Genomic DNA, 27,211 nt, shown 5'->3' with positions numbered 1-27,211 from the left:
AAGAGATGCTTATGCGGACGATTATTACCCTCCCTAAACCGGGGAAAGAGCCCAATGTACGGCAAAATTTTCGTCCGATTTCACTCCTAAATGTGGATGTGAAACTCCATGCCAAATTAATTGCAAATAGATTAAAAAACATCCTTCCCAAGTTAACTATGACCAGGTGGGCTTTGTTTCAGGGCGCCACACTACTGACGCTACCAGACGTATGATTAAATCTTCTTTCCCTAGTCGAGCAAAAAAAGGAGCCTTCTCTGCTTCTTTCACTAGATGCAGAGAAGGCTTTTGATAGGATTCATTGGGGATATCTACGGGGGGGTCCTTGCTAAATTTGGAATGGACAGGGCGATACGAAATGCAGTACTAGCCCTCTATTCACACCCATCAGCGCACGTATACACGGAAGGCCTGTACTCCAAGCCTTTTGCTATAACGAACGGGACTAGGCAAGGTTGCCCCCTTTCTCCTATTATTTTTGCTCTCATCATGGAGCCGCTAGCGGAGAACCTAAGGAAAGACCAACTTATTGAGGGCATTCACGCGGGTGAGAATCAGTACAAAGTCTCCTTACTTGCAGATGACGTTATATTGTCCCTTTCCAATCCAACAGTCTCTTTACCAGCAGCGCATTCAGTCTTAACCGAGTTTAGCAAAATCTCTCATCTTAGGAATGAACATTAAACCGTCGATGGAAATGCATCTTAAAAGTAAATTCCCATACCCATGGACTGATACCTCGGTTAAATACTTGGGAGTGAATCTTACATTCCCTACCGACTCACTCTACAAAGAAAATTATGCACCTCTGCTGAACAACTTCCAACAGGATCTCAGCAGACTGCAGAAATTTTATCTTTCATGGTCAGGCCGCATTGCAGCGTACAAAATGTTTGTGCTCCCAAAATTAACCTATTATTTCCGAGCCCTGCCCATCCCTCTCCCGAGTTCCTTTTTCGTAAGGCTGCAAAAACAACTGACGCACTTCATTTGGGATGGTAAGAAATCTAGGTGCTCCCCGCATATGCAATATAGACATAAATCCACAGGGGGTATGGGAATCCCAGTTTTGAAAGACTACTATACTGCATTTTTATTAGACCAATTGAGATACTGGTTTACAGATGCGGAGATCAGGCCATGGTGCAAGTTGGAGAAGCTTTGGCTGCGTGATTCGTCTCCGGTGGCACTCCTAATTGCAGCATGTATTGACAAACGTACTGAAATCCCTAACCACCCCACCATCCAAGCTTCGGTGGTAGCCTGGAAAGAAATAGCAATTAAAGGCAATGACTTCTATCCATCAAAAAATGTACCAATTCCCCTGGAAGTTACGAAATGGACCATACCAAATATTAGATTATCAAACTGGGTATCTCGCAAGCTGAGAGACTGGTCAGACATAACCTCAGAGGGTAAAATTGTTCCATTCTATGTTTTACAACAGCGATGCCATCTCCCCAACTCTGAATTTTTGACATACACACAACTAGCCTCATACTTTCAAACGTTTCAATTGTTGAGTATTCCAGTTTTGGAAAGAATTTGGCTCCACTTGCACTCAAACTCTCCAAAACCAAAGGGTATCTCGGTGCTTTATAGCTCTTTAAATTCCAAGGATGCCTTTACGAAATCTACGTACTTTATTGGTTGCGAAAGGGAATTGGGCTATCTTCAATGGAAAACAGCAATAAAAAAAACACACCCACATGTACTCCAAATGTTTGAATTACGACGAATTAATGCAAAAGATTACGTTGCGTTGGTACTATACTCCGTATATTGTAGCGAAGTTTTCTAAAAGCGCTTCAAATTTATGTTGGCGGGGTTGCGGGAGGGTTGGGAGTTTGGTGCACATGCTGTGGGCATGCCCAAGCTTACAACCCTTCTGGTTAGAGGTGTTTTCGATGATATCACAAATCTTGAGGAAACAGGTACCCCCTAAGACAGAATTAGCTCTCTTAAATATAGGTCTAAATGCATTCCCATCCAAATTTAGACCAGTAGTCATGCATATCCTACTAGCAGCCAGATCACTGATATTGAGCAATTGGAAAACACCGGATCCTCCCTCTATTGCACACCTTGTAGCAAGATTGAATACTGTAAGGGAATACGAAAAAATTCTGGCCTATAGAGATGGTAACATAGAGAAATTTGATAACTGGTCCCCTTGGATATCGTTTAAAGGAGGATTCTAGCGAAACTATATGTCTATACTTCCACAGCACGATAGTAAGAATGTCACTTAGCTCTTCTGTAGCATCTAATAATTTGCTTTTCGAATGATTTATATCTTTCAAATATTATACATGTCAGAGTGAGAGAAGGCCCTTGAAACACATGAGTACAGAACGATCGTTTGTAAAGTTTATTGATGACCTAATGATAAAGTAAACGAAATCTAAGAAAGATGTCCTTTTTGTACAATCCTGTTTATTTGTATAACAGTCCATATTATATGATGTATAATGTCATGTTTCTATTTGTTAATTGTTCATATTAGAATGATTTGTTAATTCTGTTTAAAAAACTTTTAAATCAATAAAAACGAGTTAAACGAGATTACTGAACCGTTGGCAGTGGCTATTCGTAATTCCCCAGAAATTATGGGGTTTCAGAGATCCACAGGCGAAGACAAGATATCGTTATACGCAGGTGACAGCTTAACGTTTTTAGAGACAGATTACTGAGCCACCAAGCCAGGGACAACCTGGTCCTCTGCAACAAACAAACCTGTTTGTCCAGAGACTGGTATTTTCTAAATCAGTTTATCCCTAATAAAGTCTATCTAGATACTTTCAGCAAACAGAAGACTAAACGCTATATCCATATGTGCCACACTTTCATTAAGCAAAGGATCAACAAAAACAGTAGTTGGATCTCTTAGTGGATTTTGACCAGATACAGTTGTACAACCATCATATTCATGATTAAGTGAAGGATAAGACCTGCCAGGTAGAACAGAGCTTTAAAATGGGCTTCCAAACACTAACTGGTTGGGTCCTTTAAAGTGTTTGCCAAGGCAGTGCACAACGCCACTGCCAGCCCCTCTGCTAGGATTACATGATGTATATACACTATATGACATTTTCTAAAATTCTTCTTATAAATACAGTTTTTCTTATCCCTGATCAACAGGCAGGTGACCGCCTGGCGCTGACTTCCTCCGATGTATGTGGGGGGCTGAGCACTCCCTCTGACATCTGCCGAGAGGTCACATGACCTCCCTCTAATAGAAAACATCAGAGGAAGACAGCGCCAGGCGACCAACCTACCGCTGATCGGGCATAAGAAAACCGGTATTTATAAGAAGAATTTTAGAAAATGGCATATAGTATATACATCATGTAATCCTAGCAGAGGGGCTGGCAGTGATTAGGAGCAGTAATGTGTGAGCTACTCAGGACAGTGATAGAAGGGGAGGGGTGGCTCACAATCACACACAGCGCTGACAGGGAGAGAGGGGAGGGGGGAGAAGGAGGACACAGGAGCAGAGAGGAGAGCTACAGATAGCAGGCTGCAGATGACGGAGGTATGTAAACTGACCACGGTTTCAGGGCTCAGCAGCCCTGATTATCGTAGTCAGTTTACAGGGGGGAAGGGCTAGCCAGGCAGAATCGGACTGTACAGGACAGGATTATTATTTTTTTATTTGGTTTAACAAATGCTTTAAGACAAGTACATTCTCCGCTGGTTTCGTAAGCATCTTGTTAGGATAGGACAAGTCTGGATCCACAGTGGGAAATCCTCAAACACACACATATACAAGACTAAGTGACTGAGGGGAGCAAATTACTGACCAGGATGCTTCTATAAAGAATAGTTGGAAAAGTAGACAGAGAAAGGCTTTGCAGATTTGAAGCTGGAGACAGCACTGGTAGAAGCAACAGGCTGATACTCGAGTGGTGCACAACTGCACACTACAATTGCAATAGACTGCGACTTCTCTGGGACAAGCTCAGTCAAGAGCAGGAACAACTCAGAATCAGACTGCCTCTGCATCAAATGGTTTAGAAGCCAATAGAGCCACGGGTAAATCAGAAATAGATTCTGGAGAAGGCATGGGAGCATGTTCGTGGCCTCTGCAATAAGAATCTGCATATAACTGGGTTATTTGGGCAATAACCATTGTGAAGACCTAAGCAGAATGTGCAGAGGACCAAGCCACACCTGACAAAAGAAGAGGACTCTAAGGACAGAGTAGACTATGTAAGTAGAGGGCAATGCTGTATGCTGCAAGCAGATCTGGTGCGATTAGTATAAGATGAGGTGGGGGCACCTGAAACGGCAGGACAGTTTCACCCATATGTATAAAATCAGATGATTCCTTAATGCTGTATGACACCAAGGACAATGTCAGCACTCTGTCCCACAGCATTAACCCGTTCCATAGCCTTAAAACATCAAGACCAAAAAAAAAAAAAAAAAAAAGCACCCCCTGGTGCTTGGTCCAATCTTACTTCAGATACAAGACAAATTCTAAGTCATTGAAAATAGGGATTGGAGGGAGGGATATCAGCAAACACTAAGTGGCATACTGGCGTCCCCTCATTGTTGGAGTACCGGCATACTGCTCCCTTCCTTCCGCCGAGATACTTCCTGAAATACCTCCATTTGACATTCTACTTTCAACAGGTAAGGCCATGCCCAGCCAATTCAATACATGTTGTTGGAGCCCTAGCTTCTACCTTCTTTATCCATGCTACTTTACAATGGATATCCCATTGACTCTTCCTTTTAGACTCTTCTTAACAATAAGGCTTGGCATGATTTCATTTACCTGCCTGTACCCTCAAAGTATCCCTTATGGAAGGATTGATTGTATATTACCTTTGTCATCAGCTACCCTTTCTGTGAATTTTGCCAAAACAAGTAATCTTGGTGAGCCTTTCCCTTTTTTTTTTTGTTTGTTTTGTTTTTTCCCGCATATTATATATACACAGCATTCTGAATATTTTTATTTCCTCCTTCGCAGTTATGTACAGATTTTATACAATTTTTATACATTGTCTGAGCTCTCTACATTCATTTATTCGCTCGTACACTCCATACAGAAAGGGTAAATTTATTATTACTATTATACATATATTATGAATGTTTCTTCTTTTCTCTTACTATATGGCTATGTGTCCCCACAGTGTTTCATATGACCATCCCTATGGTGTATCTTTCACCTAACTCCCCCTTGGTCTCAATTTCCAGGCTGATGTGTCTTTTTTTATATACCATCTGTAATTGTTTTATATGTTTTGTATAATTATGTATATTTTCTCTTAAGAATCAATTTCATTAAGCCCCTGAAGAAGTGTTCATCTGACGCGAAACATGTCGGGCACAGGATTAATAACAGCCTCTTATCGACTTGGATACACACCATATTCCAACTTATAATATGACTATGGTTAATTAGTCAAGGCCTGGTATCTTGTGCTTGCATTTATGGACTTGATATGCTGTTTATGGTGCTCTGAAGTATTTTCTTCTATGCGTGTTTAACATAATTTTGTATTGTTTGTTTGTAATAAAATTATTAATGAAATATTTGACTTCCTCTTAGTGCCTATAAAGTCCATTAAGTCCCCCACATTTTTTTCTTGCAAATTCTAAGTCATGGCAATTGTCACTGGACCTAGAAAGCTAACATTTACCGGAATGGAGTCTGGAAATTGCCCTATGCAGAACTCAGTACCTGTAAGGTCATTTCCAGGCTATCCTCACAATGTCCGTTCCAATGAAGAAAACATTAAGAATAGTGTTGACTGGGGAAAAAAAATACACCCCCAACAGTGATATATATATAGCTCATTAATTGTAAGGATCAAAATAGGAGCAGTACTGTAGTTCTTCCTGTATAATACCTATAGTTCCCAGAACTTAAAAAAAAAAAGGTAGCGACTCAAACAAGCGATTTACATAAACACAAGAACATACCATTTTCGGGCTGAAGTGGCCATGAGACAGTTCGCCCACAAAAGTCAATCCGCTGGGCTGCGACTTCCGGAGCAAATTCTTCTTAACCCCCTCAATGGCCTGCATATAGTCCTCCAAGAACCTGCAAATAAATACCCAGACTGTAAACAGATGTAAAGGAATTATAATCTTACCAGAAACACAGACTAACCATGATAGAGATGCCTTACATCGTTATTTTAAAAGGCTAGACAAGACAGCAATATGACATGATGCCCAATGTTTTATTGCACAAAAAAGTGCAAGTGACACCACAAACTGTAAAGTCACAGTGAACGGTACACAACTTAAATGGAGACTGTAAGCTCTATCAGTAACACTACTACATATGGGGGGCACACACAGGCGGGAGCAGTAGAAGGAATGGGGCATTGTAGAAGCTAAGAGGGGCTGAAAGGTGGGAGAGAAGAATAAAGCAGACAGCAAAGAGAAGCAAAAAAGAGAGAAGGGGGAATCTAGGCTATCCAAGAATGCCAAATCTTTAGAAATTTGCCAAGGGTGTAAGTACGGATGTGAGCTTTTGGTGGACCATGGTTGATGCCCAATTAATTTTTCAACTGTCTCAAAGACAGCCTTTGGAGATTTAATACAGTGAATTATCATGTCCCCCAAACAAACAAATTAACGGCTGGGGTTCCTTTATTAATCTGACACTTTAAGGCTACATTCACATTTCTGTGTGTGAGGAGTGGAGTGTGTTGGTCATAGGAGGTATACCATGTCTACAGCAGCAGTCCTCAGACTACAGCCCACTGGCTGGTTATGGTCTGCAGCTTGCTGTAAACTGGCACCTGCAGTGAGAAAGCCCCGTATTCAAGAGGGGTACCATCCCTCCCACTGACAATGGAGTGTTTTTTGTTTTGTTTTTTACTGCCACTGACAAACAATACAGGAGCCTATATTTTTTCCCTCAACTGACAGTGGGGTATTTTTTTATTTTTTATTTCCAGTGTGAAGGGTATGATTTACTCTCAAAGCATGGGCATGTTTACCCCTAATGATACAGGGACATTTTGTCCTTTGTTTACAAAGTTTGACGGGCTCTATGCCCAAGGTCGTCTCCTAATAGACACTAAGCAAAAAGGATAACCTGTATTCCCATCTGAGGTGAGAACATTTACTGTGCTGTCCCCAATAAACATAGCAAGACAACATAATTGTTAGCTTTCTTTCTATAGGATGCTTACGTCGTCTCCTTCTTCCCACTCTGGAGCCACTGCTTCAATAAGTACTCATAATAGCTGTCAGCTCGGGCTCCCAAAGTAAAGACTCCAAGGTGGCTGAACTGCCCACTGTTTGTGTTAATAAACATGGGTACCAGACCTTCCCGTTTTCCAGAGAGAGTATGAACATGCTGGGTGACATGGTCCACCACTTTCTAGAGATGAAATGCATATTAGATACCACTTTAAACCATCACCGAAAAAAGATGATCGCTTTAAAAAAAATAAAAATGCAAAATGTACCTTAAATGTTTCATCTCCTGTCAGTCGGGACAACTCTCGAAACTCCAGCTGCACACTGGTGACTTCAGCCACTGTGCTGTCCGAGGTCCAACGTGGTGGATGGGCGGTTCCTTTCCCAATGTTCACGTCAGAGTAAGGCACCTTGGATGGGGTGTTAAAAGCTGGCAGCAGGCGTGTGCCAATGTCTTTCTAAAATTACACAGAAGATGGATTATAATGAGAATAGGTGAAGAAGTCTGAACATATTAAGACTTTTTGCTCATTCTGAAATGCTGAGCATAAATCTGCATCTATTTAGGACCCCTTTAAATCTAATGTTCCATATATACCTACAATCACCCGAAAGTGGCAAGTCTCACCAGAAATGAATTGCCTGCAGTCTCAAAAACATTTCTCGGGTCTCTTCTCACAAAAGCCCACAGATTTAACCCAACTTGCTAATAGCTACCAGAAGTGGTTACCTCCAAACTTGCAGGAACTGCTGTGCTTTCTGAACAGAAAGCCCAGCATGCAGATATAATAAAGAGACATACCCTGTAAACAGGTATTTAAAGTGAACAAGTTGGGAGTTTTCACGTCTTAAAGTGTTCCCTTCATCAACAGCGGGCATCTCAAGTGCTGGTTCGCACCTCCCTCTGCAGATACCTTTACAACCCCTGTGGTTACACTCTGGCCTGCTTCCTTCCAAACTCTGTGCTTCCTATTGACCCACAAGGCCATTCATTGCATTTGGTGGAAAGCTAGAAAGGTGAAAGGAAATGGGCCAGGGGGCAAACACAAAAGTATATCATTACACTGTACTAGACACTGACCTGACACAGACATCATGACAATTTAGGAAAAATGTGACAAGCAATGGAATAGAACAGTACCGCTTTATCCAGGAAAAGAGGGTCCTGGGTCAAGTGATAAGTGCTCAGCAGTCCTCCCAAAATCCGAATCGTACTCTCGAACAGATTGACATCAACATTCTTATCAAACGTCAGCTCGCTGGCCACCCATGCTCGGGCTTCCTGAAACTCTGAGACCACAGAAAACCAGTAAAGCTAACAGTACACTGATCTCAAACAGTACCCAAAATATGATACAAACATTCAGTAATGCATTGCTTCCAAACAAGGTAGTGTACCAGGCCGGCCATAGATGGAGCGATTTTAACTATAATACAGACAGTGTTGACAGGGGAATCCCTCCTGCGAAGCCATCGTGTTCTCACAGCTGGGGAACCGATCCTGTTGCTAGCAATAATCACATGTAAAATCTGGCAGGCTGGGTGTACCCAAGTTGATTGAGCGATCAACTTGGGTACATTCAGCCTGCCCATTATTGGTTCAAATCGAGATTTGAACAGTCTATGGCCGGCTTAAGGGTTTATTTAAAACACCGTTATTTCAAAAAACATGTAGTCTTGGCTGCCACACTGACACACTTTCACCGACTTGCTCAATTTGCTTTAATTTACTTGCTCCAGGTCAGTAACTCCTAGACAGACAGCGGGTCAACATAACAGCCAGGCAACCAACATTCTGCAAAGCAGCAACAACTGTGGGTGTCTTAAGACATTTTACTTAAAAGGGCCAAAATGAGTATGTCCAGAAAGGGTGACCAGCACGGAAGCTCTAAGCTTCTTTCTTTTAAGATCCAATGTGGTATGATCTCCTTTAGATTTACCAACATGTAGTATGAAAGTCTGCCTGACTGGTCACAAATGGATTGTGTACATTGGGCTTCTACTACATAGATTTATCAAAACAATGGTTGTATAATCAGTGTGTGGTCAGCTTATCCCCAACTACAGTCAAAAAACATCCCATTTCTACAAAGTAAAGGTAGATGACTATTTCCCAAGCCCTGCAGATTTGTCAGAATAAGAAAATAATAGGGGTGTCCACGTGGTATAACAAAGACGGACTTACACCAAACAAAAAGCTATCAGTTGGGTTGGGAAAAACTCATCAGGTAACCCATTGTAATTCTAAGACAGGAGTGAGGAGTCTTCTCTACTTCGCAAAATAAAATAAAAAAAATATTGCACAAAACGTTGCCCCGGTAAGGAAAATAAAAGAGAAATTTTGGCACTCTGGCTATCCAACAATCACTGACTGCACTCACCTTCTTTTAGCCCTAATATCCACATGGTGTCAAGAGCATCTATGAGAGTGAGCCCAAGTCCAAACCATTCACTGTACGCCTTGGATATCGGCTTCAGTTCGTCATGACCCCACGCAAACTGCTTGTAACCCTTCCAGGCATGTTGGAATGCTTCGATCACTGCCTCCTGGCGCTCACTGATGGGAACTAGAAGGAGATAACAAGTTAGCAATTCACTGGTCACATTTACATCTACATTCCTAAGGCGTTTATTAGTATGATTTTTTTTTTTTGGAGCAGAACAATTCAGTACAAAATATTTTATATTGTGTGTGTCCAACTAAAGCAATAATTGCAATGCACTTTAAAGAGGAAGTAAACCCTGATGAGTTTACTTCCTCTTTCATTCCCTGCAAAGGCAAAGCATAATGGACTACTATGCATCGCATAGTAGCCCATTATGTGTCACTTACCTGACACAGGAGCCAGCGAAGTCACTGCTGTCCCCTGTAGTCTGGCGCATCCATCTTCTCGGTGGGTCTCGCAGTTCCGCCGCTGTCATTCGCCGAAGCCGCGATGACGTCACTCCCGCGCATGCGCACAGGAGCCGAGACGCGCGGTATCTTCGTTATCGAGAATGCCACGCACAGTGCGCCTGCGCACCGCTGTCTACGGCGCATGCGCCGCAGACAGCGGTGCCCGTCTTCGGGCAAATATCTCCTAAACCGTATAGGTTTGGGAGATATTTCTTGGACCTACAGGTAAGCCTTAATCTAGGCTTATCTGTAGGTCAAAGTGGTTTGTAAGGGTTTACAACCACTTTAAGTGGTTGTAAACCGTTACAACATACTTTTTGCTACAGGTAGACCTATAAAAAAGCTTACCTGTAGCTACCCTGGATATCTCCTAAACTGTTTTGGAGATATCGCCTGTATTTCCATGTGCCAATGTCATTGGCACATGCGCACTGAAGCAACGGCACGTATCAGACTGTGCCGTTACCGGCGGCTCCCGTGGACACACACGCCGGAGTGAATTCATCGTGGATCCGGCCAATCACAGCACTGGAGCCCGCAATACCCGGAAGTAAATCTGGGAGAGATTTTGCAAGCCGAAGTGGTAAACGAGGATCGCTGCAGGGGCTTTGATCTAAGGTAAGTAATACATAATGGGCTAGTATGCTGTGCATACTCATTATGCCTTTGTCTTGCAGGTTTTTTTTTTTTTTTTTTGCAACCACTTTAAAGGTGTCACTAAAGGCAAAACTTTTTTTTGTTTGTTTGTTTTGGATAGAGCGTAGCGGGATTAGAGCACAGGTCAGGTTTTATTGTGGTCTGTGTCCCTTGTAGGGATAATAACCTTCTCCCAATTGTCCCATTTACCATTAATATCTAATGTGAAAGTAAAAGAAAAATCACAAATTTTGGGTTAACGTGAACAGCAAGAGGGGAAATCTTCCAATGGGGACACTAGTTCTGGTGACACACAGGTATTCCCTCAATTTGGAGAGATTTCTTCTCAATTCCTGTTTTGGTCATGGGGCAGGAAGGGAAGGGAAATCTTTTCAGTAGGGCACTGATGGAAAAAAATAAAAAAAAACCCTTAGCACACTACAAATTTGTTTTATTTTTTGGGGAGGGAAATTCAACATTGTATAGTTACTATATATTAGAACAGGCGGTCCTTAGATGTAATTTTTATTATTATTTCGTATTTTTACTACAGATACAGTGGTGTGAAAAAGTGTTTGCCCCCTTCCTCATTTCCTGTTCCTTTGCATGTTTGTCACACTTAAGTGTTTCGGAACATCAAACCAATTTAAACAATAGTCAAGGACAACACAAGTAAACACAAAATGCAATTTGTAAATGAAGGTGATTATTAAAGGTGAAAAAAAATCCAAACCATCATGGCCCTGTGTGAAAAAGTGATTGCCCCCCTTGTTAAAACATACCATAACTGTGGTTGTCCACACCTGAGTTCAATTTCTCTAGCCACACCCAGGCCTGATTATTGCCACACCTGTTCACAATCAAGGCATCACTTAAATAGGAGCTGCTTGACACAGTAAGGTCCACCAGAAGATCCTTAAAAGCTACACATCATGCCGAGACCCAAAGAAATTCAGGAACAATTGAGAAAGAAAGTAATTGAGATCTATCAGTCTGGAAAGGGTTGTAAAGCCATTTCCAAAGCTTTGGGAATCCAGCGAACCACAGTGAGAGCCATTATCCACAAATGGCGAAGACATGGAACAGTGGTGAACCTTCCCAGGAGTGGCCGGCCGCCCAAAATTACCCCAAGAGCGCAGCGACGACTCATCCAAGAGGTCACAAAAGACCCCACAACAACGTCCAAGGAACTGCAGGCCTCACTTGCCTCAGTTAAGGTCAGCGTTCATGCCTCCACCATCAGGAAAAGACTGGGCAAAAATGGCCTGCATGGCAGAGTTCCAAGGAGAAAACCACTGCTGAGCAAAAAGAACATCAAAGCTCGTCTCAATTTCTCCACAACACATCTTGATGATCCCCAAGACTTTTGGGACAACATTCTGTGGACCGATGAGACAAAAGTGGAACTCTTTGGAAGGTGTGTGTCCAAGTATATCTGGCGTAGAAGGAACACTGCATTTCATAAAAAGAACATTATACCAACAGTAAAATATGGTGGTGGTAGTGTGATGGTCTGGGGCTGTTTTGCTGCTTCAGGACCTGGAAGACTTGCCGTGATAAAAGGAACTATGAATTCTGCTGTCTACCAAGAGATCCTGAAGGAGAATGTCCGACCATCTGTTCGTGTACTCAAGCTGAAACGAACTTGGGTTCTGCAGCAGGACAATGATCCTAAACACACCAGCAAGTCCACCACCGAATGGCTGAAGAAAAACAAAATGAAGACTTTGGAGTGGCCTAGCCAAAGTCCTGACCTGAATCCTATTGAGATGTTGTGGTATGACCTTAAAAAGGCCATTCATGCTCGAAAACCCTCTAATGTAACTGAATTAGGACAATTCTGCAAAGATGAGTGGGCCAAAATTCCTCCAGGACGCTGTAAAAGCCTCATTGCACGTTATCGCAAACGCTTGGTTGCAGTTGTTGCTGCTAAGGGTGGCCCAACCAGTTATTAGGTTTAGGGGGCAATCACTTTTTCACACAGGGCCATGATGGTTTGGATTTTTTTTCACCTTTAATAACAAACACCTTCATTTACAAATTGCATTTTGTGTTTACTTGTGTTGTCCTTGACTATTGTTTAAATTGGTTTGATGTTCCGAAACACTTAAGTGTGACAAACATGCAAAGGAACAGGAAATGAGGAAGGGGGCAAACACTTTTTCACACCACTGTATATATAACAAAATGATGAATAAGACAAAAGTCTGAAATTCATAAATGCTTTGTATATTTCTTTTTAAACCGGCTGATTAAAGAGCAAACATTTGAGCAGTACGAGGTGATATCAAAATGTTTTGAGACCAGTTTTGTAGCACGCCAACAGATGAGAGCAGAAGGCTGCATGCACAGTCACAGGGAGCACCAACCTTTGTAAGTCAGTTTGCCAAAAGACATTGTCCTGTGTACATCAGGAGCTGTGCAACTGGTGCAATTTTCTTTCCTTCGTCCTGTGGAAAGAAAATTGCACAATGTATGGCCTGCTAATGCATAACGGTTCCATAGTAAAGACCTTATGCGCAGTTCAGTGCACAATTAAAAAAAAAAAATAATAATTGTATGCAGGCAGGTGGAAACAACTGCAAAAGAGACATACATACAGATACTCTTCAGCAATAAAAGCCCTTTCACTACAAATTCTTTTTTTCTGCACCAATGTTTCACATTAAGATCACTAGGCAGTTCCTAGCAACACACAATTGCCTACTAAGGTAAAGATGAAAGCATAGAGAATTCACAGCTATCACTTTTTTTTTTTTCTTAAAAGTAAGCCTGAATAACTACACAAAGCAAAAATCTGATTGGTTGCTGCCTTACATCACAGCTCTCCACTGTATATAATCAACAGCCTACATTAGGTACACAAACCTCAGTGCAAAGAACTTCAGCTACTAAAGGACAAAAATGTGCAGCAAACGGTGCCAATCATTCAGCTGCAGAGGAGTTAAAGGATACTTCCACAACATGCTACACCCATATTCAGGATGTAACATGTAATGAATGCACTGGCCCCCGCACCCCCTCAATCCCAGCTGTGAAAGCAGACTGGGGATATTCTCCCCTTGCCTGCTAGCAGAATTAAAAAAAAATGTGGGCGGAGCCCCGCATCTTTTTACAGTTCTCTGAATGGAAGACAAGGTCAGGCAGCCTTTGCGGCTGTTGGCTTGTAGTCTTCAACGAATTGCCATGGCGCTGTGAGCACTGTTGTAGTTCATTGATTCTGTCAGAATATATCGGTGTCCTCATACGAGGAAGCCGATACACTGAAAGATCTGCATGGCACAAGCAATCTACAATGCTATACAGGCTCCTGCAACAAAACATATTAAATGCACTTTTTTTTTAATCTGTAAAAAAATGTGCCTTTATTTTTTGGTAAAAAGTGAACCTATCCTTTAAAATTAGAACTAAAGGCCATTTTTATTTTTCATTTCAGATAGAGTAAGGGATTGTTATAACCCCTGTCAGTTTTATTTTTGCCAACTGTTTCCCCATTCAGGAGACTTTCCTTCACTTCCTGTCTAATAGCCAAAACAGGAAGTGAGAAATCCCTCCAAAATGAAGGAATCCCAGGTTGTCACCAGGGCCTTCAGAACTAGTGCTCCCGTTGGAGGATTTCCCCTCTACTCCTGTTCTGGTACTAACCCAAAACATCTCTTCCCCCCCCCCCCAACTTTCACAGATATTGGTAAAAAGGACCAATAGAAAGGTGGAATCTCCCTAATGGGGGACACAGACAGCAATAAAAACTTTACAGGTGTTCTAATCCCTCTCCATGTTATCCAAATCTAAAAACGAAAAAAAAAAAAATTGCTTTTAGTTATACTTTAAGTTCTCAGACAGTAGTAAGGCATGCTGAGACTGGTAGTTCTATCACAGCTGAACAAAACACGGCTAGCACAAGTTCTGCTCTAAATGGTGATCTTGTATCTCACATAGACAATACCTGGTTCCTTCTGATCTACTACGTCTTGAGGAGGAGGTTTAGTGGGTTCTGGAGCTTTGTTTGGAGTCGGTGCCGAGGTCTGGACTGGTTCAATCACGGCTCCCCTCCAGCTGTATACAAACACAAACATGAAGCTGAGAAATACATATTGGTCATATAAGCCTAACATTCCCGAGAAGAAAATAATCCTTCATGTAGAACAAATACAGCAATGAACAATAGTAGTAACAGAACTCGATCAAGTGTTTTCTTTTCTCATGTAGATTTACTATGTTTCTGAACATGTGCTGGAATGCAGCACTACTCGACCACAGGCAGTGACAGTAGCAAATCGCAGCACCGGAGCAGTGTCCAACCGGTTTTTTGGTGAGTGACAAACTTTTGAAGTGTCAGAAACAGATTCCAATGGAACCAGTTATGTCTCAAAAAAAGAAAAAAAGTCAAATGCAGCCCAAGAACAGTCACCTACACCACACAATTAAACTAAAATCATCAGAACTGTGATTAAAAAGTGCATCAAACAGAAAGCAAGCTTCATCCGCACAAGTGCTGACTGATATTACAGGCTCTTCAGGTTTAAAACAGGTTAGCAAGCATATCTTCACAAATTTCATCCATTATGTTAATTATAACTCTGTCATAAATAAACAAAGGCAATAGGTCAATGCTTGTGCAATGCTTCCATTTAGAACTGAGCAGATTACTGGAACAGGTTCTGGTGAATCCAGTAAGGGCTGGCACCTCTCTCACTGCCTGTTCATTTTAAAGTTTGGCATGTGGTACTTCCAGTTCAAGAACTCAATGTGATGCCTTTTCAGACATAAACATAAAATCTGTTTCTATGGCCATAAAAGATGACATCTCTTGGCAAATCTCTTTTGAAGTGAATGATTCTTTCCCTTGAGCATTGGCGTAATGTAAAACCCCACCGGCAGAGGTCTCCCCGCCCGTCGCCATGCACCCCCCCGGGCAGAGGTCTCCCTGCCCGTCGCCATGCACCACCTCGATAGGGTCATCGAATAAAAGCAGCCGGAAACTCCATAACATCAAGCGTATTTATTTTCAAGCCTTCACAGTGAGTACAGTCAGCAGCAGAATAGTTTTGGCGAGAAGCCTTGTTCGATCGCCGAAACTAGTCTGCTGCTGACTGAACTCAACGTGAAGGCTTGAAAATAAATACGCTTGATGTTATGGAGTTTCCGGCTGCTTTTATTCGATGACCGTTTGTCTAGTGGTGTGTGGGAGGACACCTCAGCTTGGACACCCTGACTGCAAACTTCCAAAGTAAGACTTAGTTTCCCATTGCTCTGAGCCATACAATCTTTGATCAAAACACCACCTCCAAAGGTTTCCCCACCCGTCACCATACACCACCGGCAGAGGTCTCCCCACCCATTGCCATACTGGACCAGTAGAGGTCTCACTGCCTATCACAATACATGACCAGCAGTTGTCTCATCAACTGTTGCAATACAGAAACAGCACGGTTCTCACCGTCTGTCACACTATAACACCAACAGGTCTTGCTGCCTGCCAAGATACAAGACCCACAGATGTCTCACTGTCTGTTATGAGCTGAGCAGATGATTGTTTGGAAAACCCCCCCTACACAACTGGATTTCAGCAGTGCCTTTAGTTCACACCCTTCTTGTCTACCTGATGACAGGTTCCTTGTTTTCAACCTCCGCCGGTCTCTGCTCATTATCTTCAAGTGTTTGGCTCTTTGTAGGAGGTGGACGTAAAATTGGTGGTCCGCGCTTGTTTGGTCTCTTATTTTTCTAGATGAAGGAACATAATTAACATTTTAGTGTCCAAATAAAAATAAAAGAACCACAGAGAATAGCGCACACAAAATACCAAAAAAAAAAAAAAAGGTACTTTCAAATCTTACATGGCCACTTAGAAACACATGATCTTAATAAGTAAATATGGGGATTTAGTCACACCATATGGCCATACTGTGCTTAAGCCCACCACTGCATCAAAGTACCCCATTTTCAGTGGGTCCTACAATATTCATAGAAAGATAAATCCCACTTTTCTTAACCATGGGAGAAGTGTGCTATCTGCAGATTCCCCTGCTTTACTGTACTATAAAAGGGGCTCCTCCTATAACTACTTACTGGTGGACACTGATAATGAAGTACTGGTGGAGAGTGGGGTGCTCCACCTCAAGAAGTCTGGAATTGATATCGGACTTCCACACAGGCATTTCCAATTTTTTTTGTCTGTAATGTGTCCAAACCACATACAAATGTGGCACACACTGGCAGACCACGAGGGCAAATGGAAAGCATGGCAAAATCATGCCCTGGTAACAACGTAAAAACAAAATCAGAGAGGGGCAAAGAACATTTCTGTCTTATAAATGGTGAAAGCAGGAATCATATGGTGTCCGCTAAGTGCACCTGTGCCAGAACTATGAAAATTAAAAAGTTTTATATATTCATAACAAGCAGTAATATAACTTAAAACAAGCCCCCGCTGACCTCTAAAGTTGCTTGTACCATGAAGTAATCAGCCCCCCCCCCCCCCCCCCCCACGTTAATATGTGTGGCGGCAAAGAAGATGGACTTTAACACTCACACATACGTGTCCATATGAGCGGCAGAGCTTTCTGTACTCAGCACAGTGACTCAGCTGAGAAAGGCAACTCCCAGTCTCTTCTATCTACTATAAAATATAACAATGCAGCGCTGTACAGTGTATTAACGATGCATATAGATTTCGGTTTTGAATTCTACCATCTACTGCCACAGCACTATATGGATTCTTTGGCAGGTAAGGCTTCCATAATGTGAAAATAAGCTGTGCATACTTGCACATTATGGATAAAGACCATCTGCCATAATGTGAATTTACCGTAGTGCCACGTTAGGTGTAGTTTCAAGTTTTGTAAGAAAACAGCCTGTGTGCAGCATGATGAGGCACTTGCACCAACATGGCTCCCAGACATAAATACACAGATTTTGTGATTGTTAATACCATATATAACCCATGTATGTATTCTTGTCACACTGGAAATATTTTTCTACATTACATTTAAATTGAGTTAATAAGAAAAGCAAGTTTGGAGTCATCTGATCTCTTTCCGTGTATGATAAGGAGATAAGTGCAGGCTTTCATTTAACCACTTCCAGTCCAAGCCAATTCTAGCACATACACACTTTTTTTACTACAAAATTGTAAAATCAGAAGTTTTTTTTTATCTTAATGCATTCTATGCATTAAGATAAAAAGCCTTCTGTGTGCAGCAGCCCCTCCTCAGACCCCCTAATACTTACCTGAGCCCCATCTCTGTCCAGTGACGTCCACCAGTGCCTTGGCCGTCCCAGACTCTCCCTCCTGATTGGCTGAGAGCAGTGGCGCCATTGGCTCCCGTTACTGTCAGACAGTTAGCCAATCAGGAGATAGAGGGGGTGGCGCTAACCACAGCTCCGTGTCTGAAAGAACATAGGGAGATGCAGCTCAGCTTGGGTGCCCCCATAGAAAGCCGCTTGCTGCGGGGGGCTCAATAAAAAGGGATGGGCAAGGAGCACAGAAGAGGGACCCAAGAAGAGGTAGATCTGGGCTGCTCTGTGAAATCCACTGCAACAAGGCAGGTAGGTATAACATTTTTTTTTGTGCCTCATTTAAAGTCCCAAACGCCCCCTCTTGGCAGTATAAACTTTTTTTTTTTTTTTATGAAAATAAACAAAGGCTTTACAAATCACTTTAAAAATCAGTTCATAGTTCCAGAGGAGGTCTTGTGCTAGAATTATTGCTCTCGCTCGAACAATCTTGGTGATACCTCACGTGTCATTTGAAGGCCATTTACATACGCAAGAGCAACCTATGTATGCTCTCTCTACCGGGTGGGGGATGAGGCGCGATTAAAGAAACATTTTTTCTTTATTAAATTCTTTTCAATTTTAACACCTTCCCTTTCATTTTTTGATCACTTTTATTCCTATTATAAGGATTGATAACATCCCCTGTAATAGGAATAGTGCATGACAGGTCCTCTTTATGGAGAAAGATCTGGGATCTAGAAGTCCTGGCATTTCTCCTCTATGCTGGAAAGCCTAAGAAAAAAAAAATAGTTCTCAGGCTTTCCAGCTAAAAAACCGACAGTGTTTACATCTGTCGGCGCGGGGGCAAGGTTGCTTCCGGCCTCCAAGGGTCAATCACTGGGGACCATCTGGTCCACGACCAGCTCTATGGTAAACCGCCGCCGGCAGCTGATTCATTCTCTGGCTCCCCAATTGCTGGGGAGAGATTGGAGAAGCACAGAAAGGCGGCAAGAGGGGGGGGTGTGGATGTCCCCTCTCGCCTGTAAAAGCAATCAAGCAAAGCTGCTAAAGATGGCTTTTAAATGTGAGGGAATCGCTGGCTGAAAAAAAAAAAAAAAAAAACACATCTGGATGATGACCTCTGGGGTTTTACAATTTTTGCAATGGAAAAATACCTATTTTGAAAAAAAAAAAAAATCATGATTTTTTTTTACTACTCTATCTGCTTTAAAACATCCAATAAAAATTTTGTTAAAAAATAAAAATCTAATTTTTTTCAAACATCCTGGCCTAATGGTATTCTGCTACATGTCTTTGGTAAAAAAAAATCCAAATGATTGCATGCGGTTTTGTTTGCGTGAAAGTTATAGCGTCTTCAAAAAAAGTGTATATTATATATGTCATATACATACACAAATTTTTATTTTATTTTTTTATACTAGGAATGGAAGTGATCAGCGACTTATAGTGGGACTGTGATAGTGCAGCGGGGGGTACTCACTGACATCAGTGCTAATAATATTAATATAATATATAATATTATATATTATTTTATATTATAATAATATATAATATAATATAAAATAATGACACTGCCTGGGAAGGGTTTAACATCTAATGTTGATCAAGGGGTTAAATGTGTTAATGTGTGTGCTGCGTTTAGAAAGCAATGTCCTGTTTTTTTACTCCCTGCTTTCACAGGGAGAAAAAAAAAAAAAAAAAAAAAAAAAAAGAGCACATTGCTGCCGTCAGAAGAGAGCCCCGGGTTTCTTTACAAGAACAGAGCTCTCTTCGGCAATGCGGGTGCCGGAGACCAGTCAACAGCCGGCACCTGCTAATTGGCTTGTGCTGCAGCGAATGTCAGCACAGCTGAGGCTCTCAGTGCGCTCTCTACCCCGGCACATGGATCATGTAATAGGTGCCCGATTAAGCGCAGTGGCCACCCTGCTGCAGTATATGTATGGTGGGGGTCAGCAAGCAGGTTAAATATAACTACCCAGCTTCTAACCCTAGTCAATAATATTTGTTTATTGCCTCCATAAATTAGAAACTTCCAATTGTCAGCCAAGTCAGTATATAACCCAGTAAGAAATTTGTGACATCATTGCTTGTGAATAGATAATACACTTTCTTAAAAAGACACCCATTTTCTTTGACCACTGGGCACTTAAACCCCCTTAATAACCAGAGCAATTTTCAGCTTTCGGTGCTCTCACATTTTGAATGACAATTACTCAGTCATGCAACACTGCACCCATGTGAATTTTTTGTCTTTTTCACACAAATGGAGCTTTCTTTTGGTGGTATTTAACCACTTTCAGACCGGACCATTTTGCTGGTCAATGACCAGAGGTCTTTTTACAATTTGGCACTGCGCTGCTTTAACTGGTAATTGCGCGGTCATGCAATGTTGTACCCAAACAAAATTTGCGTCACATCTACAAACTAAGGTACGTTTTCTGGAATTTACGCAGCTTTTAGTTTATGACTGCCTATCTCATTTCTTGAGGTGCTAAAATGGCAGGGCAGTACAAAACCCCCCCAAATGACCCCATTTTGGAAAGTAGATACCCTAAGGAAATTGATAAGAGGCATGTTGAGCCCATTGAATATTTTATTTTTTTGCCTCAAGCGATTGAATAATGACAAAAAATATATATATTTTTTTTTTTTTTTACACAAAGTTGTCACTAAATGATATATTGCTCACACATGCCATGGTTATATGTGGAATTGTACCCCAAAATACATTCTGCTGCTTCTCCTGAGTACGGGGATACCACATGTGGTTGACTTTTTGGAAGCCTAGCCGCGCACGGGGCCCCGAAAGCCAAACACCGCCTTCAGGATTTCTAAGGGCATACATTTGTAATTTCACTCCTCACTACCTATCACAGTTTTGAAGGCCATAAAATGCCAATATGGCACAAAACCCCCACAAATTACCCCATTTTAGAAAGTAGACACCCCAAGCTATTTGCTGAGAGGCATGTTGAGTCCATGGAATATTTTATATTTTGCCACAAGTTGCGGGAAAATTACAAACTTTTTATTTTTATTTTTTCACAAAGTTGTCACTAAATGATATATTGCTCACACATGCTATGGGCATATGTGAAATGACACCCCAAAATATTTTTATTATAATTCTGCTGCTTCTCCTGAGTACGGGGATACCACATATGTGGGACTTTTTGGGAGCCTAGCCACGTACGGGGCCCCGAAAACCAAGCACCGCCTTCAGGCTTTCTAAGGGCGTTACAGTTTTGAAGGCCATAAAATGCCAAGATGGCACAAACCCCCCTCAAATTACCCCATTTTGGAAAGTAGACACCCCTAAATTTAGGGGTACACTAGTGAGACTAGGTAATAAATGGCGGGTGCCCTGAAACGATAAAAAAATAACTAACCAACCAGCGTCACCTGTAACAGTTATATGGTGATCACTGGTGAAAGGGTTAACTAGGGGGCAATCAGGGGGCTTTATGCGGTAGTATATGGGGGTCCCTGGCGCTATAAAAAGCTGCGGCGAACCTAAATACCTACCTGCCTAACTAGCGTCACCTGTGAGACTAATACAGCGATCAGAAAAACGATCGCTTATTAGGCTGGGTTCACACTGGAGCGATGCGGGAATGCCACGAATCCGCGGCGGGTTCCCGCATCGCATGCCTCCCGGCGGCAGTTCAAACTGCCCTATGCGAACTGCTGGGAGTGTCAGTGAAATGTTAATGACACCCCCAGATCAGTTCGCATATCGCAGTGCGATCTGCAAACTCGGATCGCATGGTGTGAACACCCATGCGATCCGATTCTGCTGCGGACCAAAAAAAGGGTCCCGTGCGAATTTGCGGTGGGTGTGGCGCGAATACAGCCATACTATCTGTATGGCTGAACTCGAATCGCACAGAGATCGGATGTGATTTGCACTGCAGTGCGGTGCGAATCACATCCGTTCTCATAAACCGCTGCAATGTGAACCCAGCCTTAGTGACACTGGCGACGGGGGGTGATCACGGGGTTAAACCTTTATTGGGGGTTAGGGGGTACATTAGAACTAAAGGGGGCTAACCCTAACTTCCCTAACAGTTATTACAGTCACAAATGACACCAATGCAAAAAAAAAAAAAAAAAAATGCAATTGGTGTCACTGTGACTGGGGGGGCAGTGGTAATTGGGGGGGTGATCGGGGGGTGTGAGTGTGCCTGGCATGTTCTACTGTGTAGTGTCGTGTTGGTGCAACTCACCGATCCTCTCTCCTCGGTGCCGGAACGAAAAATACCGACACGGAGGAGAGATTACATCACTTCCTCTGCCTGTGTTTACATTACAGGAGAGGAAGTGATGCAACGCTTCACTTCCATTCGTCAGGAGCGATCGCAAGGGGGTGGCCATGAATGAATGGCCGCCCCCTCATCCCGGATCGCCCCTGCACGGATACCGACCGCCGCTGGCACCGGGGGGGGCCCGATCGGGCCCCCCACCCGCGGGAAGGCAGGGACGTACAGGTACGCCCATATGCCTGCCCGTGCCATTCTGTCGACGTATATCGTCGTGCGGCGGTCGGCAAGTGGTTAATCACCGCTGGGTTTTTTATTTTTTGTGCTATAAAAAAATGATTTTTTCTTTCTGTTATAAAATTTAGTAGATTAGTCATTTTTCTTCATAAATTTTGGCCAAAATGTATACCATTACATATCTTTGGTAAAAATAAGTACAAATTGGTGGATATTATTTGGTCTTTGTGAAAGTTCTAGAGTCCACAAGCTATGGTGCCAATATCTGAAAATTGATCACACCGGAAGGACTGACAGCCTAACATGAGACCCTAACATGCCAGAAAAGTACAAATAAATCCCCCCCCCCCCCCCCCAATGACCCCTTTTTGGAAAGAAGACATTCCAAAAGTATTTAGTAAGAGCTATGGTGAGTTTTTTGAAGTTGTCATTTTTTCCCACAATTCTTTGCAAAATCAAGATTTTTTTTTCCTTTTTTTTTTTTTTACACAAAATTTTCATATTATCGGGTCATTTCTCACACACAGCATATGCATAACACAAATTATACCCCAAAACACATTCTGCTATTACTCCCGAGTATGGCGATACCACATGTGTGAGACTTTTACACAGCGCGGTCACATACAGAGGCCCAACACGCAGGGAACACCATCATGCGTTCTGGAGCACCCAGGACAATTCTGACATTTCTCTCCTACATGTAAAAATCATCATTTATTTGCTAGAAAATTACATAGAACCCCAAAACACACTATATATATTTTTTTTTAGCAAAGACCCTAGAGAATACAATGGTGGACGTTGCAACTTTTTATCTCGCACAGTATTTTTTTTGGAAAGAAAAGTGTTTTTTTTGTTTTTTTTTAAGCACAACAGTAAAGTTAGCCCAATGTTTTTGCAGAATGTGAAAGATTAAATTACACAGAGTAAATAGATAACCAACATGTCACCCTTTAAAACTGCACACGCTCGTGGAATGGCGCCAAACGTCGCTACTTAAAAATCCCCATAGGCGACGCTTTAATATTTTTTACTGGTTACATGTTTTGAGTTACAGAGGAGGTCCAGGGCCAGAATTATTGCTCTCGCTCTAACGTTCACGGCGATACCTCACATGTGTGGTTTAAAACACCGTTTTCATATGTGGGCCGGACTTACGTATGCGTTCGCTTCTGCATGCGAGCACATGGGGACAGGGGCGCTTTAAATTTTTTTTTTATTAGATTTACTTTAGTTTGATATTTTTTTCACCAAAAATCTTTTTTTTGATCGCTTTTATTCCTATTACAAGGAATGTAAACATCCTTTGTAATAGGAATATAACACGACAGGTCCCTTTTACAGTGAGATATTAATAAAATAAATAAAAAAAAAAAAATGTATATAATTTATATATATATATATATATATATATATATATATATATATATACACACACACGATTCTGCCTTTGATCGTATTGGCGAGACGTTAGACGCACCAGAGGGCGGGGGGGGGGGGAACGTCCCCTCTCGCCTCCTGTAAGAACGATCAAGCAGCGGAACAGCCCCTATGATTGTTCTTATGGTGTAGGGAATCGCCGGCTGAAAAAGCTGATATCTCAATGATGCCTGTAGCTACAGGCATCATTCAGATATCCCCGCACAAAGTCAAGGACATCATATGATGGCCGGCGGGCAGGAAGTGGTTAAAATGCATTTTTTTTAACACAAAGTTGTCCATTTATACAATATTTCTAACACATAGCATGTACATACCAAAAATGACACCCCAAAATAGATTCTCCTACTCCTCCCGAGTACGGCGATAATATGTGTGTGAGACTTCCATAGCCTGGCAACATACAGAGGCTGAGTACAGCCGAGCATGGCTGGGTATCACCGAGTATTGCAGGGTATCGCCGAGTATGGCTGGGTATTGCAGGGTATCACCGAGTATGGCCGAGCATGGCCGAGTATTGCAGAGCATCACCGAGTATGGCTGGGTATTGCAGGGTATCACCGACTATGGCTGGTGTAGGGGATCAGAGGGAAGAAGAGCTGGCTCAGAGGCAGTCCAGTAAAATAAAAAATTGTCTTTTATTTAGCAAAAAAAACAAAAACATAAGACCAGACAGACTTGTCTTATCACACGGATGTGCACACAGGTACAGCTCACAGTTCCTCAGCTCACAGGCTAAGGCCGCGTACACACGGGCGGACTGTTCGCCCAACTTAGTCCGCTGAACAGTGTTTCAGCGGACAGTCCGCTCGTGTGTGGGCTTCAGCGGACTGTTTCAGCGGACAGTCTGACGAACAAAGTCTTACGGAATTTCCGTAAGACAGTCCGTTCAAACTTGGTTTTGTCCGTCCAAACTTGGTTTCAGCGGACAGTCCGCTCGTGTGTAGGCAAGTTGGACGGACTAAGTATCGCGCATGCTCAGAAAGGGTTTACACGGCTGAAGGTTGCATTGCAGTGTATAGGACGTCGTTTTTCTAGTCCCGTCGTACGTGCTGTACACATCATCACGCACATTTTCAGCGGACTGTTCGTTCATCGTGTGTGGTCAAGTCCGTTCATGCTAATTTTGAACGGACTGTTTGTCGGATTGTTTGACGAACTTAGTTGGGCGAACAGTCCGCCCGTGTGTACGCGGCCTTAGAGGTAACAGTTCATGGCTCCAAACAGAGCTAGTCTTTTTGTGGTTTAAGCTCACCCAGCAGGTACACCATCCAGCAATAGACGTTTCCACACAGCGTGCTGCTGTGTCTCTCTCTCCTACTCAACAGCTCCACACCGACACTTTCAGCACACCTGACCATTAGCAGGTCTGAAGGGGAAGTACCTGCCTTCTTCAATTAACCCCCTCCTAACCCTGCCTCAGGCTGACCCTCTACACTGGGTATTTCAGGGTATCACAAAGTATGGCTGAGTATTGCAGGGTATCACCGACTATGGCTGGGTATTGCAGGGTATCACCGACTATGGCTGGGTATGGCAGAGTATTAGCAGATCATCGGCAGAGTATTGCCAGGCCATTGCTGGGTATTGCAGAGCATTGGCAGGCCATTGCAGAGTATTGGCAAGGAATTGAGGGGTTAATTGTCGGTGAGCAGCACTGTGGGCACTGCAGATCTAGCCCACAGCGCTGCCGACACCGATCTCTCCCCCTCTGCTGTACAGATCGGTACAGAGAGGGGAGGGAGGAACCGGCGTCATAATATGACGCCAGTTTGTTTACAAGTGATCGCTCCGTCATTTGACAGAGCGATCACATGGTAAATAGCCACGATGAGCGGCCGTTTACCGTGATGCGCGGGGTCCTGTGGACCTGGCGGCCACGGATGCTCTCGAGTGCGTGCCCCAGGGGGTGCACGAGAGTGGAATTCTGGGAGGACGTCATATGATGGCCTCCCAGAGTTAAGCAACCGCCCTGTAGCCGTCATTTGGCTATGGGCCAGTTGTTAAGTGGTTAAACCCAATTGAAGTGCCTTATTTTTACTCCCTTTAAGGGTAGATTCACTTTCCACTTTTCAATAGAGTATACCATTGCTACATATTGTAAAAGAATTTTTTTTTTTTTTTTTTTATAAACAGACTTCTTTTTCAGCGCTAAAATTTTCTGTAAAATTCAATGCAATATGGCAACCTAAAAGCGCTCAATATACAGTTACTGTCATAATTAGACCTTATGCACAACTGCTATAACAGGAATGTAGAAGTTGTGGTTATGAGTACAGAGTTTATTTAACCGAATATCTATATCTGTGAAATCAATTGGGCTTTAAATACAGACTGGTCTACGAAAAGTCTGCACCCGCTCACACCATGCCCACACTAGAATCGTACAGGAACACGCTGTGTTTCTGTGCGATTCAACCCATATGCAAAACGCACTGCTTTTGTGATTACCGTGAGTGTCAAAATGCCAACGATACCCCAAACTAAGTGCATTTGCCCACACCAGATCGCATGGTACTTTTATACTATGTGATCTTGTTACAGTGCGTTTTAAAAGTAGTGTATGCACTACTTTTGGCGCAGTTCAGTGCAACTTAAGGACATTAAAAATGAATGGCCTTCAAATCACACCGCACAGAGCCACATTAAAACCGCATGCAAATTGATATTAATGTGAACCTTGCCTTACAGTATATAGCAAATGTATTCTCTTGAAACAAAATCCCACCCTCCAAAAGCTGTCACTGCACCTGCAGAGGGGGCTTTGGTAGCTTGAGATCTGGTTCCTCAGCTTCTTTGGGAGCCGGTAATCCTACAGGAGGTACTTGATGAAATCCGGGTATATCTTGGCCTTCATAATTCCCATCCAACTGGCTGGTAAAACCTAAAAAAGCAAGAATTGCAAAGAAACAGAGGTAGAATAAAGTATTTGTAACCCATTTACCCAAGCCATATTTTTGTTTGGTGGCTTAGCAACATTTAATAGTGGCCATGAATACACTATGGTGGGGCAGACATTTTCCAAAGCTCACAGGCCAATTTCCAAATATATGAATGTAGGTTACTTCTGCTGTTTGTCCCCAAGAGACAGCACAACTGAAGGGTCAACATGTCATGCTTTGTGGCCTGCTATACATCTAGAGCTTAAAATAAAATATTCTTTGTTATATAGCTGGCGAGTCCAATGCCAGGCTCCTGCAGACTCTTCTTCCACCTCTCTGCCCATAAACAGTTTCGGGCTTTCAGAGAGAGCTGGGGGAAATGTCAATGGACTACAGGTGCTACAAGCCTCTCTGACACACTGGAAGCACCATTCTCTAGGACCCTACAA

General features: G+C 42.6%; 1 protein-coding gene across 3 annotated transcripts in view; it reads right to left on the bottom strand.

Moving 5' to 3' along the window:
• The window catches only part of MAN1B1 (mannosidase alpha class 1B member 1), an 87,803-nt gene that overhangs the window by 22,969 nt on the left and 37,623 nt on the right, over positions 1-27,211 (bottom strand). The window contains exons 3-11 of one of the 3 annotated variants that reach the window (XM_077477262.1): positions 26,631-26,764; positions 16,305-16,426; positions 14,649-14,758; positions 13,072-13,152; positions 9,552-9,737; positions 8,312-8,460; positions 7,440-7,628; positions 7,161-7,351; positions 5,935-6,055 (exon numbers count right to left, since the gene is read on the bottom strand). In XM_077477262.1, coding sequence (XP_077333388.1) covers positions 5,935-6,055; positions 7,161-7,351; positions 7,440-7,628; positions 8,312-8,460; positions 9,552-9,737; positions 13,072-13,152; positions 14,649-14,758; positions 16,305-16,426; positions 26,631-26,764 — 1,283 coding nt within the window. Of the gene's footprint in view, positions 1-5,934; positions 6,056-7,160; positions 7,352-7,439; positions 7,629-8,311; positions 8,461-9,551; positions 9,738-13,071; positions 13,153-14,648; positions 14,759-16,304; positions 16,427-24,197; positions 24,346-26,630; positions 26,765-27,211 lie in introns of those variants that run through there. The other 2 variants (XM_077477281.1, XM_077477272.1) reach the window with 2 other exon arrangements.

The sequence above is a fragment of the Lithobates pipiens genome, unplaced genomic scaffold (assembly GCF_037356315.1).
Source record: "Lithobates pipiens isolate NorthernLeopardFrog02 unplaced genomic scaffold, aLitPip1_a1.2 Scaffold_1, whole genome shotgun sequence".
Lineage (NCBI taxonomy): Eukaryota > Metazoa > Chordata > Amphibia > Anura > Ranidae > Lithobates > Lithobates pipiens.
This window is presented reverse-complemented; position numbering and strand designations above follow the sequence as displayed.